Source organism: Argiope bruennichi, chromosome X1 (assembly GCF_947563725.1).
Source record: "Argiope bruennichi chromosome X1, qqArgBrue1.1, whole genome shotgun sequence".
In the NCBI taxonomy this organism is placed as follows: domain Eukaryota; kingdom Metazoa; phylum Arthropoda; class Arachnida; order Araneae; family Araneidae; genus Argiope; species Argiope bruennichi.
Window position 1 is genome coordinate 29,777,652 of NC_079162.1, and position 18,349 is coordinate 29,796,000.

Below are 18,349 nucleotides of genomic sequence, written 5' to 3' on the forward strand. Positions count from 1 at the left end.
AGTTTTCAAATTTAAGTACATTGAAAAATATTAAATATTACTTATTTAATTGTTTAATTTATGAGAGTTTGTTTAGTAAAAATTAACCGCAGTTTTTACTTTCTTATTAGAAAGGGAATGTTGTAAGTGTCAAGAAATTCTGTTTCTTTAATGAATTTGTTTTAGTGATTTTCTTGAATAATAGTAATGAAAAAAAAATACTGTGAACATGATAGCTCAGAAAGACTACAAGACAGACAGATGAAATTTATTATATAGTCTTTGAACCAAAATTATACATTTCCTACAAATTTTAATCGAAATTTTGTGAAATAAAACCTATCTACATGCCCATAAAGTGTATATGAGCATACTAACTCATGCAAATTCGGCATGTGGTATTATTTGTGAATTACTAGATCTGTATTAAATGTATTGAATGATCAACAATTTACCAATCTACCAGTTCTTTCATATGTGGAATGCCATATTCTTAATACGCTAGATGAGTGAAGTTTAGGATAAGATCTTCAAAATTATAGATATCATTCTAAATTTTTATCACGTCCAGCCATTGGACAGACTGTCCGTTTGTATGTGAATGCAGGTAACTCCATAAAACATTATCAATAAATTTTGTTATGTGGTCTTGACATTAAAACCGTAACTTTTGGACGCACTAAGATAATGGAAAGAAATACATTCTCGATTATTTTTAATACATAATTTTAAATACTAACCCTCTCAGATTGTGTAAGCATTCGAGAGAATCGAAAGAATACTTCCTTTGGTTTGGGCAAATAATGTCAGCCTTTAAGAATTATCTTTTGCCATTGACTAGCCATCACTGGGTTCAAGTCTAGAGAATTAGGTGGCCAGGTATTAGGAGAATTTCTCGGATTTACCCGATCGTTTCCCAGAAGATCACGAAACAGTTCTTTCCTTTAGCAGCTAATATGGTTGTTGCAGCCCTTTTGGGTGCTAAAGGGTGGAGACAATCGTCTGTAAACATTCTTGCTTTTGTCATCCAAGAATTATTTGCTGTTGAAGAAGTTCGCAATAACAGACACTCATATTGGGAAACCATTTAGGGCCTTGAAGAATGATCTGCTTGAATAAAAACAGGTTAAGAATGCTATTTTCAGCAAATCTACAGAGTCACGAAATTGAAAAGCAGAGGCTGTTCGACCACAACATTTGGTATTTTTAGCTTCCTATATTCGACAGAATTGTGTACCCACTGCTCAATCTAGGCTAAAACGCGCCTCATATGACCAAAAAATTTTCGAAGGTCATGCAATGTCAATTGTTATTCTCGTAAAGAATTCAAATAGTCGCATTTATACGAGTCTTGAGATTACAACTTTTGTTGTGCCATGGTGATTTGGATCTATGCGGTTAATCCATTTTTAAATGGATCATATAATTTTTCGTATCATAAATTGACAGCTAAGTGATGTTACTCAAGTATTTATCAAAGAATAAATGAAAATGAAAGTCTGTTGTTAGCGACTTCTTTTGAAATTAAGTTGAAATAATTTTCATCCCCTTTCTGGAAGCTTATTCAATTCTTCTCTTTTCAAATTCAGAAATAGTTTTTTCAAGCGATTCTTTGACAGAATCCTTATTTGCCCTTTAAGCACAGTTATTCAATTAATGTTTAATGCTGGTGACTTAAGCCTTATAAAAATTCCATAATTATTAAAATATTTTTCTAATTTAAAAAAGTGCCATCTTATGTTGAAATAGAACTGCTACCATTTTTTATTGAACTTTAGAAAGGAATTTACGTTGGTCTGTTTAGGGATACTTTAGGAATAAATTTCTTTTCTTTTTCTCCATTATTCTTTTTTGTACTCCTTGCTTTCCATCACGGTGATTTCGTTTCGGAATTACATGAATTAAATTTGTATTTAAAGTTTAATTCCAAAGTATAAATCATTCGTATATACCAGCTTAGTACACGTTAAATATATCGAAGATCAGGCGTCCTGTCGTTAGTTTAACGAATGAGTTGCTGACTCAAACGTTAATATTTGGTTTAAAATTACGAGATCCCTTCCAAAAATGAACTTCGCGTGGCTTCAAAATGGAGAATTACTTTAAATAAACTAAATCATTTTTTATTTTGGTATGAATTCATGTGAAATAGGGGGGGGGAGCAACTCAAGCCGTACATCTGTTTCAGGAGAATAAAAAAATATTCTCGATTCTGTTTTTATCCAAATTTGGTTTCTACGACTCCAAAACTGAAAAACTACCTAGAAAATAAAATATTTATTGCAGGCATGAAAGAAAAGCGTAAATTTAAAACATTCATTCGGGAAATTTTTAGGAATTTTTAGTAACTATTTTTGCTTATAAATATCAAAGTATTTGAACAAAAAAAAGGCCTTGAGAACTTTGGGGACTCCCGATTACTTGTTTCAATTGGCCCCTTGTATGGGCATGACTCGCAATTTATTTAAGAAGCTTTGCTTTAACCGAAGTGAATCATCAGAGTTACTGGGTTTTATTCTGGTAATTAATCAAATGTTCCAATCCACAGAAGAGATTAATTCAAAAGGAAATCATTCATCTGATTCTTTCTGACATTTGGCAAAATGAGAAAAAAAAATGATTTCATTAAAGAAGCCCAAGTAAACAATTAAAATAAATTGATATTTCTCTGTTATAGCTTGCATATTATATAGAATTTAGTTTCAATCCTGTATGTGTATAGTTGTATTTCTGTATTATTTGTACAAAAGGAGCAAAACTTATGATAAAACCTGTACATTATTTTGTAAACTAATTGAAAAATGTAACATGAAAAGAAAGAAAGATGCCTTTTAGTTTAACAAAATCAATAAAATTCTTGACAATTCCTACGAATGCTAATAAAAATAAATTTAATAAAAATGCCCAACGTTCGTATAAAGTCAAATAAAAAATATCTAATCATGAATTGAACTTTAAAAAGTTATATTAAACATTTTGCGAAATATACTAGATATTATTCTTTTTAATCATTGGAATAAATTTTCTATCTTAATGATAGTGAGAGTCTTGCGTGTTAGCTCAGATAATCAAAGATCTGAATCAGTTTAATATTCTGGAAAGATACATGAAATATCGAAGACTGCATAATTCGAAATGTTTAATTACACCTTAGAGAAATCAACTGCAAAGCTTATATTTTTATTAATTTGTTATTTTTTTTTACGATTCATTTAGGAATAGAATGAATTATGCTTAGTTTTTGGTCTCATCCAACTGCAAAACGACAGAATAGAATACCTTCTTTTCTGGATATATTCATTTAACTTGACTTCTGAAAAATGGAATTTTGTAATCAATTTTTTTTTCTTCTCTGAAGTCCTGATGTGCCGATGATTTCAAATGTTATACACTTGTGTGTTCTTGATGACAATGGGCTATTATGATATTTCCAAAAATTAATATCAGACTCTATAAGGGCGGTGCCATCTGGTATTGAATGTAAGAAAAAATGAATTTCAAGATTTCATAACATTTATAATAATTAATATAAATTGAAGATATAAAAGCAAAAAATAAATAAAAAATCATAAAAAAACTATTTCAATAATAAAAGCATGCTAATCTTGGATACTGTTTTATTAAGAACATTTTAAATAAAATCTTCCCAGTAAACCTTTAGCTGTTAAAAATTCGGAAGATTCTAAGAAAACATTCTCTCCGGTCTGTCTGCCTGTCTGTCTGAGTGGAAATGAGCACGATAATTACAAAACGTATAGAGTTCAATAGATTAAATTTGGTCTACAAAATGTTGTATAGAATTTAAAGTGCAGATCTATCTGATATTGAATTAAATCTCAAAGGGTTGATCATCTGTTGATCTGTACATTCATATGCATGCGAACACATTTAAAAACGCAGCTTAGCTCAATGAAATTTTGTATGTTGTCATCTATCACACACTCGCCCCATTTTCCAGATATTTTTCCTTTCAATTTCCTACTATTTCGATCGATGACTCATAGCTTGTATAGTATAAGGGTTGGCATTTTTATGTATTTTTATAAGGATACCAAAAATGCTTCGATTCGCGGACACCTTTCTCTATCGCACCCGTGCTGTTCACCAGATATTATTCCTTCCAATTACCACGATTTCAATCACTTACTCTCGGTTTGTCTGAGCAGTGTTTCCATTTTTATGAGAATACTAAATAAGGGTTAGGTAATTCAATATTGCGTATCGTTTGTACGACGTAAAATCCACATGTTAGCAGATATATGAAAAAAAAAAGTAGTGGCTTGTGATACACATTTTGAGTGATCCATTTACAAACCCTTTTTTTCATTACAAAACGTCATTTTTACCAAAAAAAAGTCACTCAAATTAATGTACATACGAGGGCACCAATATAATCCATAAAATATTATGGCAATTTTATAGACACAAAGAAACATATGTAATGATATCTTAGCCTAATTTAAATCTTAATTATCAAATTTTCATTATAATTTAGTCCATATTAACTTCATTCAAAAATTGTCTCTTATTTCCTGTTCCAGTTACCACTTTTTTTAATTTTATTAATTAAACATGCGCTCTATAAAACTGCTCACTTCAGCATCCTCCCAAGCTCCAAGTGACGGGATTCTTTTAAAGATGCCTAAATTTCCCTTCCCTCAGACAACACGTGTCAAAGAAATCCCTATCAAATAGTAAAACCAAAGAAGGGGGAAATTTCGGTCTCTTCTGCTCTTGTATCGCGATGTAGACTGACGTATCTCATCGCTTCTTCCTTGTAAATATGCCTTCCGTGATGAAATAAAATCGAATTTAAAATTTTAAAAGTATCTTCTATTCGGCCACGCACCAACTAAAATATGTTTAAATATATACGTAACAATTCCCTCAGTTTAAAACCTTCTCCCAAAAAGCAAGTAAAACTTGGCATGTATTTTTTTAAAAAAACGTCGAAAAACAAAATGATAAGCAACGTTGTGAAACTCGAGCCATTTGTCTCATGACTGATAACGTAGAATGCAAAAATCCTTTTATTTCAATTTGATTCAAATATGTGTTATGCATTCATAACTTTTTAATAAAAAAGCGTTGGAAAGCATTTAAATATTGATAGATCTGTAGCATTTCAGAATATTGAAAGCTTTGAAAGAAATGTAACTATTGGATGCCAAATTACGATCTAAACTGAGCAGTTCATCCTAAAGCGGAAGTGATTTGTTCTCTCTTCGGAACTGAAAATTATTATCTTCACCCTGGAAGTTATTATCTATCTATTAATAAAACATTGGCAGACCTAACTTGTTTCATATCGCTGATGTAGGACATGGTGTATTTTTTCTTGTAATTCGTAATTTATGTTTTCCTGGATAAGATTAGACTAACTAGCGCGAAGCAAAACTAAAATTGTTCCCATTTAACTTTTTTTGGCAATTTTTCTCTAGAGAGTTCTTAATCAGAATTTTTTAATCTATATATATATATATCTTGTAAATGGAAATTCCATTCCAAAATTAAGATTTTGAATCACGGCCTCTCCTGTTTTTAGAGCATATTTTGGATACATATTAATCATACATTAAAAATTTATCAGTTAATCAATAAAAATATTTGTCCTATTTTATATTTTGATATTGAATATTTTATTCATGAAAATAACTGTGAATACATTATCAAACATTATATATAAAGCAAAACTTTATTTTCTAATTTTGTTTTTTATGTATTTCCCCATTTTTGCGATTCAATAGATATATTATATAATATAGATTATATTAAACTTTTTTTGGAACTTCATTTTTATTTTGGAAAACTCTTATTTAAGGTGTTTAAATAAAACTTAACGGAGGCTTATAAGTAATAAGTAAGAGTTTCCCAAGCTTTTACACTGCAAAATAAAAATAAATCCAATGATTAGAAAGAGTATTACCTTATAGATGTTCAAACTCATGTCCTAAATTTTGTCGTCTGATCATAATCTGTTGGTAATTGATTTAGTTACATAAAATTACATAAATTTTTAATATGAATACTTTTGGGGGGAGTGAATCTCTTAGTTTTCAACATAAATCAGTTTAGTTATATTAACGTCCCGTTTGAAGCAACACTTGGGCTATTTTGGGACGGACCTCGTAATATTGAACCGCGGTCAGATGACGAGGACGACACCTGAGTTACGCTTTTAAAGAATAGTTTTAAAAACTGCGGGAATGACACCCTTTGATACGCATACTCTTTAATAAATGTACTTGTGTACTTTTAATCGTACAACAATTGACGAACAATAGTTACAAAATGATAAATGCGATATTTTTCGATTTTTTTTGGTGATTAATCGGTACCAGAAAACCGAATGTGCTTTACGGATGTCTTTTCCCCGACCGATTGAAAATAAAATTTGACTCATAAGTACACTTGTAGTCGCACTCCTGATTTCATATATTTATGTAAGTCAATCCGTTTTACAGTTATCGCATTTACATGCTTATGAAAATACAGACCAACAACCAACCTTTTGACGGATTAATTTCCAAATTTTTTACTTTTTATATACTTTAGGTGTTAAAGTTTTATTCCAAATTTTATCCATTTAGCTTTCTTTGTTTTGCTGTTATCGTGTTAATTTATATTTCCATCGCCGGACAGACAGGCTTTCTCCGAACAGGTTTTTTAATTTGATAAAATTTTCAAATTTAGATCATATACCAAATTTTATTAGTCTAGCTCAAAACAGTTTCGAGGTATCGTGTTCATAGATAGAAAAAAAATTCGGACTCGGATAGGTCTGAAACGGGTCAATTTTTCAAAATCTGACTTTTTTTTTTTTTTTTTTTTTTTTTGAAGCTTACAACATTTTTTCTTCTTATACTGAGCATAGTAGAAAGTAAAAAAAGAAATATTTTTACAGGGTTTTTTTTCATATTCATTGAATCTTTTTAAAAATGCTTTGTAAAACATTTCGATTTGGGCATATTTGAAAATGTCTTACTAATACAGGTAATTGGTAAATTTCGAGACAGTTTCGGTGTGGTGAAATACTCAGGGATTGATAATATCGTAAACCTGTTATGTCCGTTCAGAAATGGATGGTTTTGAAGGTGAATTTCGATTGTGTGTAATCCAAAATTGACGCTCTATCGTCATTACTGGTTTTCATTCGATAAACCATGCATCCATTTGCACCATTTCCTGCTCCGAAACAATACTGAAACGAGAATGACTATCAATGACATTCATTATTCGCTTCATTTAAAAGCAATTCGTTGAAACTTTGTTCTTCCGGGTGTTTCTGAATTGAATAAATATGTTTTTATTAGATTTTTTAGTTATTAGATTTAGATTTTGATCAAATAAGATCTTTTATTAATGACATTAGCTTTTATATCTTGTTTTAAAATCAATTTTTTCATAATTTTATCACACATTTTCAGCTAGATATAAATTTAATCTAAATCCAAAATACTTTCTGATTTAATCTAATCCCAAATTCTATACAATTCTAATATTTTAAAAAGGACTTCATGATATAAGGAATCCAAAAAATTTTGTAATAATGTGTTTATAAGCAAAAAAGTGAATAACTTTTTCATTTTCTATACACATCGGTATAAATTTGGGATTTACATCAAATTTCAAATCTTGCTGTATATGTATGACAGAAGTCAATGAAAAATTTTTAATTGAATGAATATTTATTATGTACTACGTACATTTAAAACCAGAAGGGGTTGTCTCCCTTAAACTTTCTCGCATATTCCCTATTAAAGGTATTATCCCTTTCTCTCTCCATTGTAGACCTCAGGCAAGCTCATGAACACCATAAGTGCTCAGATTTTTATTTTAAGATTCCTCGTTTGAATGTTTTGTCCTTCATACTTGTAGTATAATAAAAAATAATGAATTTTGGACGTTTTTTATCGACCGATTGAAAACAAAATATGACACAAAACTAAAATTTTAATATCGAAATTCTGGATATTCAATGTTCTAATTTTTCTCAACATATCCCCTTAATGTCTTTTACACTCCGGCAAAATAACATACTGAAAATTAAAGTCATACTCTGATGCTTTGACTCGAAATCAGTGACAACATGAACCTATGTGACATATTACTAGCTATGCCATCTCTTGAAAATCAAATTTATGCACGCTTCCAATATTTAAGATTTTAATTCTTTTAAATGTATTTTATTCCCGATATTTGATATTTGGAAAAATCTTTACTTTCTAGATTCCACATTTTACTTGTTTGCTAAGTTTGACTAACCTCTTGAAATTTTTATAGCTTATAGATATTTGTAGGTTCAGCAGCAGTTGAGTTTATAAGCTCCGAGTGATATATTAGCTCTGTAGTGATAATACTTTATATAATATACAATGCTAATGCACGTGGAACAGAAATTGTTCTTATTACTTATTGTAAAATGGCAACTTTCAAATATAAACATAGTGCCGTACGAACGTTTCAGACTGCATCATCAGACTACGTGTTTCACAAAATTAGACTTCTGTATTTTGAAAAGTAAAAATATTCAACATTACATCTATTTCTTAAGCACCAACACCTATACAGCATATACGCTATATTTTAAGAGTGTTTATTTCGCGTTAATACCTTCATGTTTATAAAGATAAAAGATGTACTAATCGAATTTTTCAATCACTTTCCCACGTTCTGGAATTCTGTTCAGTTGCAATATTTTAGTGTTTTTGAAAATTAATTACCAGTCAATCGCTTATCTTTTATTATATTTTTTATTCTGCGTAAGATGCGTCATCTGTTAGTATATTTGAGAATATTCATTACAAGTTTTCATGATAATTATAATAATAAATTATGAAATATTCAAAAAAAATAAGAAATGATTTTACTAGCATACTTTTAGAAGTCTACTTAAATGTAGAAAATAATTTGATAAAATCAAAATTCTTGAAGTCAAAATTGAATTTTTTAGAGTGAAGCCATACGATAGGAAATTTAGCCATAGTAAATATCATAAGAAAGAAAATTTCTAAAAATACATCAAGAATTAAAAGATAATGTGAATGCGATTAAAATTCCAATTTGCTTCGAGAACTTAATACTTCGCACTTGTACGATTTTTTTTTTTGACTTACAGATTTTTGATGACAAATTACTTTTTTTATATTTTAGCATATTAATTAAAGCGTTGTTAATTTATTTTAGGAAATTTTGCCTCATTTTTATTTTATTATTTTTTATTTATTTTGCCTGATGAGAAAGCTTTATGAATTCTTAAATTTTAATCAACAATAGTGGTCTTTCCAAAACTTTCTCGCGCACTTTCAAATTAAGGTGCTATTTATTCATTCTTACTTAAAATTGGGGATCTTGGCTAAGGTCTCGCATACTGTACATGGCATTGGGGAACAATAATTACAAAATATAGATGTTTGCCGTAAATCTACCATTTTTACCAAATTTGTTATGCGATATTTAGCGATTAATTGCAGGCTTCCGATTAATGTACAAATACTCGGAACTCTCGAATATGTATTTTGGACTTCTTTTTCTCGATCGAATGAAACCAAAATTTGACATAGAACTACTGATGTAGTTACAAGATCACATCCAAATTTCATTTATTTAAATAACTAACTGTACATGCATGCAAAAATGCAGACCGACAGACGGTCAATCCTTTGACAGGTTTGGTCTGAAATTTTATAAAAATCTGTATGTTAAGTTCTTGACCTGCTTACTAAAATTTATATATCGATCTTTTTACGTTTCGTAGTTATCGACTTTATACTCAAACAACTGGACAGACAGACTTCCTCCGAATGGATTTCATTCAAAATTTGATATAAATCTACATATTTGGTGTCAAGTTTATAAGCAAATTTCCTCCTCCCGATTCCAAATTTTTTTGATGATTAAAGTATTTTCTTTTTATATATTTCATATATAAGAATTAAATCATTCATTCAAAATTCCTTTTTCATGACATACGTTCATGTACATTTGAACGAAATATTACATACGATTTACAGATAAAGAACTTTTTGGAATAAATGTATCATAATAATCCCTGAAAGCATTTGATTTTTCCTCCCAATGGAATTGAATCTCCAAAATAAATATCCCCCGAAAATTCATTAATCATCACTTTTGTACCACAGCCTCATCGTTTTATTCCGGTTTCATGAATCGAAAAAACGTCGGCTGTTTCAATCAGGCTGGAACGAGTGATGGCCTCGTGTAGTTCAGGAAAATGTGAATTATTGACCACCGTCAAAGAAAAATGAGAAAAACTGTTTGTTATGGATTTATAATCCTATCTACTGAAGAAATATTAAGCTCCTAGAGCTTTCTAATTACTTTGCTCACGAGACAAAAAACTCAAACAAATTATGAGATTATAAAAGATTTTTTTCTATTCTTATGTTAGATAAAAGAATGACATCATTAATCAACTCGTATACTAACTGCTTTACATTAATGCTTCTAACAAAATTGATGTAATGTGTCATTTGTAGCGTTAAAAAAAATTCCTTCTTCCAACATTTTAAATCAATTTTGGTATTTATTTTACTTGCATTTTCTCACATTTCTATGGAATTTGTTTATATGCTTTTTTTATATAAAGAGATAATGATCCACGGTTTTATCACTTTCTTGAACAGTTGTGTTTTTGAAATAGCTAAATTCTGATGGATGCTTCAACTTATTTTTCACATTTAAGCAAAACTGAAATCAAGGATTCGGGTTTCGTAAATAATCTTCTAAAAGAAGTAATATATATTCCATCTGTTGGAAAAATATCAAGCTTTTAAAAATTTAATTATTTCGTCCGCGAAACAAAAAGCCATCAAGTAAATTATGTGATGGAAAAAATAATAAGTTTTTGTACACGTATCTAATGAAATGGGGCCATTAATCAACTTGTACACTAATTGCTGATGATTAATGCTTCTGACAGCAGGATGGTGTGCAGTTTCTGAGTTTAAAAAATTGTTTAACTTTTTAATCATAAAATGGCAGTATATTTTAAAAATATGATTTTTAGCAGTTATTTTAGCAACCCAAACTTTCTAGAAAATGTTCAATGATTTGCGTTTTTCAAAATTTGAAATACTAAGGCGCAATAATCATTTTTTCATGAAATAAATTTCTTTAAAAAATAGCAATTTAATACATTTTTTTTTTTAAATTTTACGTGTTCATTTAGTGTACTAGTACTTTTAAATAAATGTATTTAAAACTGAAAACATGGCTCTGAAATAATTGCCCTGATCGGTTTAGAATTAAACAGATGAACTACTTTTTAACAAACATAACTAAAGTCGTAGATCCGATCAATACTTTTTAAAAATTAAATAAATGAACTACCTCTGGTAAATATAGCTTCAAATTTTTTCCAGTCTTTATATAGTTTATTTTGATGGACTATATATACATATATGAAAAAAGATACTATTTAAGCTGGGCTCCTACTCATAAAATATTATTAACTATTTTCATTTATTTGGAATAAAAAATGGTCAGAAAATAATGACAGGAATTAAGTTTTCTTAACCAGTAAATTATTTGAGATAAATCCAATCGAAATGCTTATCTTACACTCAGTATTTATAGATATATAACCAAGAATGATTATCTTTCTTCCATCACAATTTTTTACATACAAATGTACTTAAAGGAAAAATTTATAATAAAAAATAATTATAATCTTTTCGGAAATAGATTATATTTATGTAAAAAAGAATTTTATATGTAAACTTCTATTGGAAAGATGTTAGATACTGGTAATGTGAACTAAAACAAAAAAATTTGTTCGTCCTATGCAGTGTATCTACTTTAATAATGGCGTAGAAGCTAATTTATAAACCGTTAGAAATAGATTTGAAATCCAATATATCATAACCTATATCCTATAAAATTATATCCAATTTGAAAATTGTTCTAAATGCCAAAAAATTATATTTCATAATTGAGTTCATAATTTATTTCAGCAAAGCATTTATCTAAATTTTTATACAGTTCTTCAGCCTTATTAGACATATTTAGTGAATTATCTTTTAGCACCTTAAAGTTTTAAACAAAAAAGTTCGACTCTGCTGATAATAAATAAGCTTTAAAAAATAAGTTTTAATTTTCATTATTTTAAATCAATCAACGGTTTATTCAATTAACAATCAACAATTATTTTAGGGGATTCAAAGCTTCATAGATAAGTTTGGATCGCTGAAGAATAGAATTCTATTTATTTAAAATATTATTTCAAAACATTTTACTAAAGATGATTACTAGGACTGGAGACTAAAGAAATTTGGACTTTCAACAATGCATTTACTTTTTACGTCATCTAAGGCAATTTGAACTGAAAATGCATGACTATCTCTAGAAGTTTATAAATTAGCTATAGGTTATAATTAAAGTAGATGCGCTGTTTGTAACAAATGCAACACAATTTAAAAATTGAATAATTTTACAATTTAAAACTAATACGAATGGCATTCTTTAATGCTAATGAATGCACTGAAAACAGAAAAATGTTTAACCAATAATAATTTTTTGAGCATTTCATTTTTTTTTAATATTCAATAAAGGATAATCATACCAAATACAATCTAAACATAAAAAAATATATACAATAATTTCAAAAACATTCGTAGATATTTTGAAAAAAAATTTATTGCCACAAATCTCTCAAAAAATACATTGTAAGTATTCAATAGACATAACATTTCCATGAGAAAAAGGGACACTTTTCGCATGTATATTCAACATCAAGCTTAAAGGAAAAGCAAATATTTGATAAATATCAAATGACAATAACAGCAGGTATAGTGAGTTATTTTGTATTCTGTCATGATTCAACGTGATCGTGAGGTGATTATCAATTTACGTGATTGAAAGTCCTTCGATCGCTTTTGGGGCTTCTCATAACAAGAAGGTAAAAGTTATTTAAAGAAAACAATTTTTCATTCTCCCTTTTTTCGCGTTCGGTCTCCGATTGCTGTTACTAAGTGTCAGTGTCACATGATATAACAAGACATCGTCACGCAAACCAGTGTTGAGATGGTATTGAATAACAAAGTCAAGAAAGAGGAAAAGTGTTATTTTTATTGCTTTTCATGAAAAGATTGACATTTCGCATAGTATAAATAACAAAATGTATAATAAAATATCACGGTATTCCTTTTATATGAATTCAGTATTTACAAAAGATCTTATTTTTATATTTTCGGTTGACTTTTTGCACTTAAACTCTGAATTGCCAGTTGAAGAAGTGAACGCAGTAATGATTTCTATTGGAGGGTTTTATTTATGGATGATAAAAGAGAAAAACACACATGAAAAAAAAAACTAAATATTTTAGAAAAGTGATAGTTATTTTAGACATTATGGTGTTTATTTTGAGTTTGTTTAAAAATGAATAATTAAATGAAAAGTTTCCTTCAAAAGGTATACTTTTAAAATTAAATTTAAGACTTTTATTAACAGCTAGCAGCCTTTGGCGACCAACTGGTTCGCCAGGATTTAGAGTTGCTAAAATTTTCGATTAAATATTTTATGAATTTTTCTTAATGGCTTCATCAGCAATCTGTTTTTAAACATAAAACTTTGGTAGGCATATAACACGCGCTGTTTTAGAAACCTTACACTTTCTGTTTATTGTGAGAGTATCTCTGTAATATTGTATAATTTCATTTAAAACTTAAATTTAAATCTGAATTGAAGGGATTAAACTTCAACTAATACAAACACATCTTTGCTAAATCTATTTAAAAATGGACGCACTTAAAATTTTTTCACCTTAGCTTACTATTGAAGTTATACGTTACTTTAGATATAACAAAATTTCAGAAAGTTTATTAACAGCATACATTAAATAAACTTTTACTTAAATAAAGATTATGCTTTAAATAAACACACATTAAATAAGTTTATTAAAAAGATACTTTAAATAAACTTTTACAGAAACCTATTCATTATGGAAGAATAAGTCACATCTTCACTCCTTCATCCTGAACAAAGGAGGAAAAATACAAGATGAAATATTTGCAGCAACAATAAGAACGATCTGAGTTTCTGTTCAAAAGTGAAATATATTTTTGTGAAGTTTTAAAACATTCTAAAAACTTATTAAAAATAGGTAAAAACAGCTTCATAGCAATTTAATAGGTATTATTGAAAAAAATTAATTTTTTGAATTTTAAGATGGTGTAATACTCACTTTTGTATTATAATATATTTTGGCAATTAAAGTGGCCAAACGCCAAACTATCAAACTTTCACTTCATTTTTAATTAATTAAAATTCTATTTAAATTTCAAAAAAGTCGGGCATGGGGGATATTTCCATTCTCCAAAGCACTATGTTTGGCTCAAATTAGGTAGGACCAAATTAGGTAGCTTTAAGTCTAACGGATTATCTCCCAGAAGGCCTAGTAGATAATCCACGCAGGCACATTCTCCTTTATTATTAGTAGAGATATCGTCGTTTCGAAATAGCGATGACGAAAATTTAAAGCCATTGTCATTGCAGTTTTTTTATTACACTACGACTGCGTGACTATATACATATTGTATATCGCCATGCAATATACATGACATATGTAGAATAAAGAAAATGGATTCGATTTGAGCGTAAGCATAACATTCTGTGATATCTTTTATAAGTAATGTTTTGTTATATCTGTCATAGGGTGGGTGTTTCAACCAGACCTCATATCTTTTAAGCAGTATTAACAAGAAATATATGCACTTGGATGTTATGTCACAATTCGGATTTTAACACCGCATTAGCATGAAAGTATTAGAAGAATAACTGGATTTACTGGATAAAATAACTGTATAGGAGGAAAAGAGAAATTACGATATGTTTTTTTAAAAATCCTCTTTGGCGTCCTGACATAGAGGTAGTGCGTTTTCCCCGTGATCTGGGCGTTCTGGGTTCGAGTCCCGGTTCGGTCATGATTGTTCTATCTGAGAGGTGTGTGAATGTATCCCCCTCTAAAAAGGGGTTGTGCAAGCGAATGTGACGCATGAAGTAGCTAAGACGTACTCTTGGCCTTAGTTGACGCTACTGTAAAAACAAGAGACGTTCACTCGGCTTAAATTGTTGACAGATAACTGTCAGCGGGCTTGTAAAGAGCCATAAGTCACAACACAGTAAATAACAAACTCGTTCCAGTTTTTGAAATTAACTGATTAATAAGATTAACGCTCCATTGTAAAATCACCTTAGGGGATGATATTTCGGGACAGATCTCGAAATTTTGATCAATAGTCATATGCTGAAGATTACACTTTATTCAGGATACACTTCTTCGAATTTCCACACCCTATGAAGGGAAGTTCGACTTTGAGAGATCTAATGATCATGCGTTAGATCAGTTTTAAGTGGAAATCGGATCAGACTTTGTCATCTCCCTACCTGACACTGAATGGGCTGATGTGGGTGAGGTGGGGACGGAGGCCTCCAGATTTGAACCTGATTCCATCGCAGAGTCACCGTGTAAGAAGGTTTGTTGTTTTCTAAATCTGTTGGGATCAAATGTCTTTCCGCTTATGTAGTGCGGAAACTTTGGAAAGTGTGTACCAGCTCAGATGTTATCGCCATCTGACCTCGATTAAAAATCAGGAGCTCCATCCCAGAATATCCATATTATTGTTTCAAGCGGGAAATTCCTTTGGGTACAGATTTATTTGAAAATAAACATTTTTGCGTTTGAAATGTGTTTCTTGTATTTGGTTTTAATGGTATATAAAGGCAACACATTTTGCGTGAGAATTCATTTATTTGAACGATGTGATATACATATTTATTAGAATTGTAAAGAAACATGCTTTTACAATAGATAACAAGTGTAAAATTGTTCAATTTTGGTATAAAAAATAATGTTCATATTTAATTTTGTCCTACTTTGTTTGGCGAATTAGACACGTCATCCGCAATTTAGACAAAGCAAGTGCATGATGAATCTCAATTGTCAAATATACCTAAGGGGTTAATCTAATCTAATTAAATTAAGCAAGATTTTGTTTAAGTAAACGGGAATGAAAAGTGGCAACAGAAACAAACAAAGAAAAAGAAAATCAAGAAAATTTACATTCATTTAAGATATCTATTATTTCTGTCACAATGAAATGTTGAATCCATTTTTGACTGTATTTCCCACTTTCCCCACGAACTCCAGGATAAAGTTGCTCCAAAACCTACTTTTTCAATACTTTCTCTATATAAATTCTACTCATATGACAGGTTAATCATACACTGCTACCAACATAAAGATAGGAAATGAGCCTAACATAAAGTAGGTAACAAAGAGAATCAAAATAAAGCCGAAGAGAGAAATGAGCCAGATTGATCATTTTTCATCACTTTCCGCGAAGAAATGGGAACGTGTAGAATTAGTGCCGTTTTCATTTCGACATAAATCCCGCTGTTTTCTCCAAATAAAATTTTGTTTAATACGATCTAATATTAAAGAAGCATTAACGTAATAAGTTGTTAATAAAATAAATAGAATAGAACATATTTTAGACTTAAAAACAGAGAGATAATCAATACTTGTGAATTCGCATTTACTTTGCTTTTACCCGTAGGTTAAATTGATAATTTATTCTGTTTAATATTATAACTACTCCGAATTTAATCTGTTATCGTGGGACTTTTCCTTCAATTCTAAAAACAATATTTAATGGTTTGAAATCTGATGAAAAGCTTTAGAGTCAATAACCGTTGATTCAACAATGATTCACTCAATCATTGTTGATCAACAATTGTTGAATCAACAATCAATCTTTCAATAAACAAAGCTTGAATTTATCAAGAATATTTGCTTCAATGTAACATCCACCGTTTCATTTAATATGTTCATTATAGCGAAACATCTAAATCCGTTCATCTTTTCATAATTTTCTTTAAAACTGTAATTAATTAATTGCTAAATCGTTTATTCCTTGACAGAACGATGGGTTTTTTTTCGTTATACTTGACCCATATATGGATAATGTAATTAATGACTGCTTTTAAGATAATTGCTCCAAGAGTGACTCACTTATTTTTAGTAATCGCAAGCATATCAACCCTTTTCCATGATTCATAAAAAAATTTAATACCATAAAAGTGTATTAATGATACTGATTCGCTTTCAGCCTTGTATATTTGCATAGTAGAAAAATTTTATATTTAATTGCAAGCAATATAAAAATTCGGATGATAGTATTTGTAGAGAAATGATTTCAAATGGCAGATATTATAAATGTGTATCCTTTTTCCCGTTTCGGTTATGCTTGGTGAATTCCTCAGAATGTAAATTAAAATGTCGACAATAGCAATGAAAAAACAATTAACAACTTTTTATAGCTAATATCTAAATTTTCATAAGGTGATAAAAAATCATGAAAATTGAAACAAACTTCTTTGTAGACATTATTAAAAAAGTGTTTTTCCCTTTACTTTAAAAATAGAATGTGTCATTTCTCTTTGTTTTCGATTCGCTTTGAACCGAAATTCCTCTTGAAATGTATACAAAAGTTACAGGGCATAAACCCTGCACCATAGCTTTATATTTCAGAAAAGAGTAATTATTTGTTGAATTCCAGAAACAATTTTAAAATAAAGAATGTTTCCATAAGCAATTTAAAAATGAAATTGCAATGCTTCAGTTTTTAAAAGTATTTAATGAATACGTTTTTACAATAATTTGTATTTAAAGATACAATTTCCGAAATCCGAAAAGCATAATAAAAATTAAAACAAATTCTTTTTTTTTTAAATATTACTAAATATTTTTTCCTTAAATTTTAAAACATTACGATCACTATCATCTGACGACCTCATTGCTTTCAGATTTATTTAAAAGTCATTTTGAAATTAAATAAGGGATAGAAAAGATTTACTTTGTAATACACTTTGTTTTGGATGAGAATATTTATTTCTTGAAATTCCAAAAATTTTTATAAAACATTTTTAAAAATCTGATTTACTTACCCGGGAACCCTGAAGGGTTTCACATACTGTTCTCCAACAGCGACTGACATGTGAAACGGACAATTAGCTCGTTAAAAGCTTTTATATTCTATTTCAAACATCCAAGAAGACTCCCGTTTGTTTAAATAACAGAATTTCCTGTTCTTCAGCTTCGGTAGCTTCATATTCTGTAAAAAAGGTAGAGAATTTAAAATTATTGAGTAGGAAAATAATTAATTATCTATGAATAATGAGCATTTATTTTTCCATACAGAAATACAGAAATTTATTTCGGATCCGAATTTTTATGGTGTCATTTTGTTTTTCCAATTCCGCGCCATGATTTCAAGTAAACAATCCGATTCGAACCCGACCTTTTTTTGAAAGTTTCGTGATTTGTAGTTGGCAGCAACTGCAATGCAAA

The 18,349-nt window shown here is 29.3% G+C and overlaps 1 protein-coding gene across 1 annotated transcript in view; it reads right to left on the minus strand.

Annotated features, from left to right (window-relative positions):
- The window catches only part of LOC129958729 (uncharacterized), a 34,899-nt gene extending 16,808 nt beyond the window's left edge, over positions 1-18,091 (minus strand). The window contains exon 1 of the mRNA XM_056071383.1: positions 17,947-18,091. Within this exon, the coding sequence (XP_055927358.1) occupies positions 17,947-17,996 (50 nt within the window). The 5' untranslated portion in view covers positions 17,997-18,091. The remainder of the gene's footprint in view (positions 1-17,946) is intronic.
- Between the last annotated feature and the right edge of the window lie 258 nt (positions 18,092-18,349).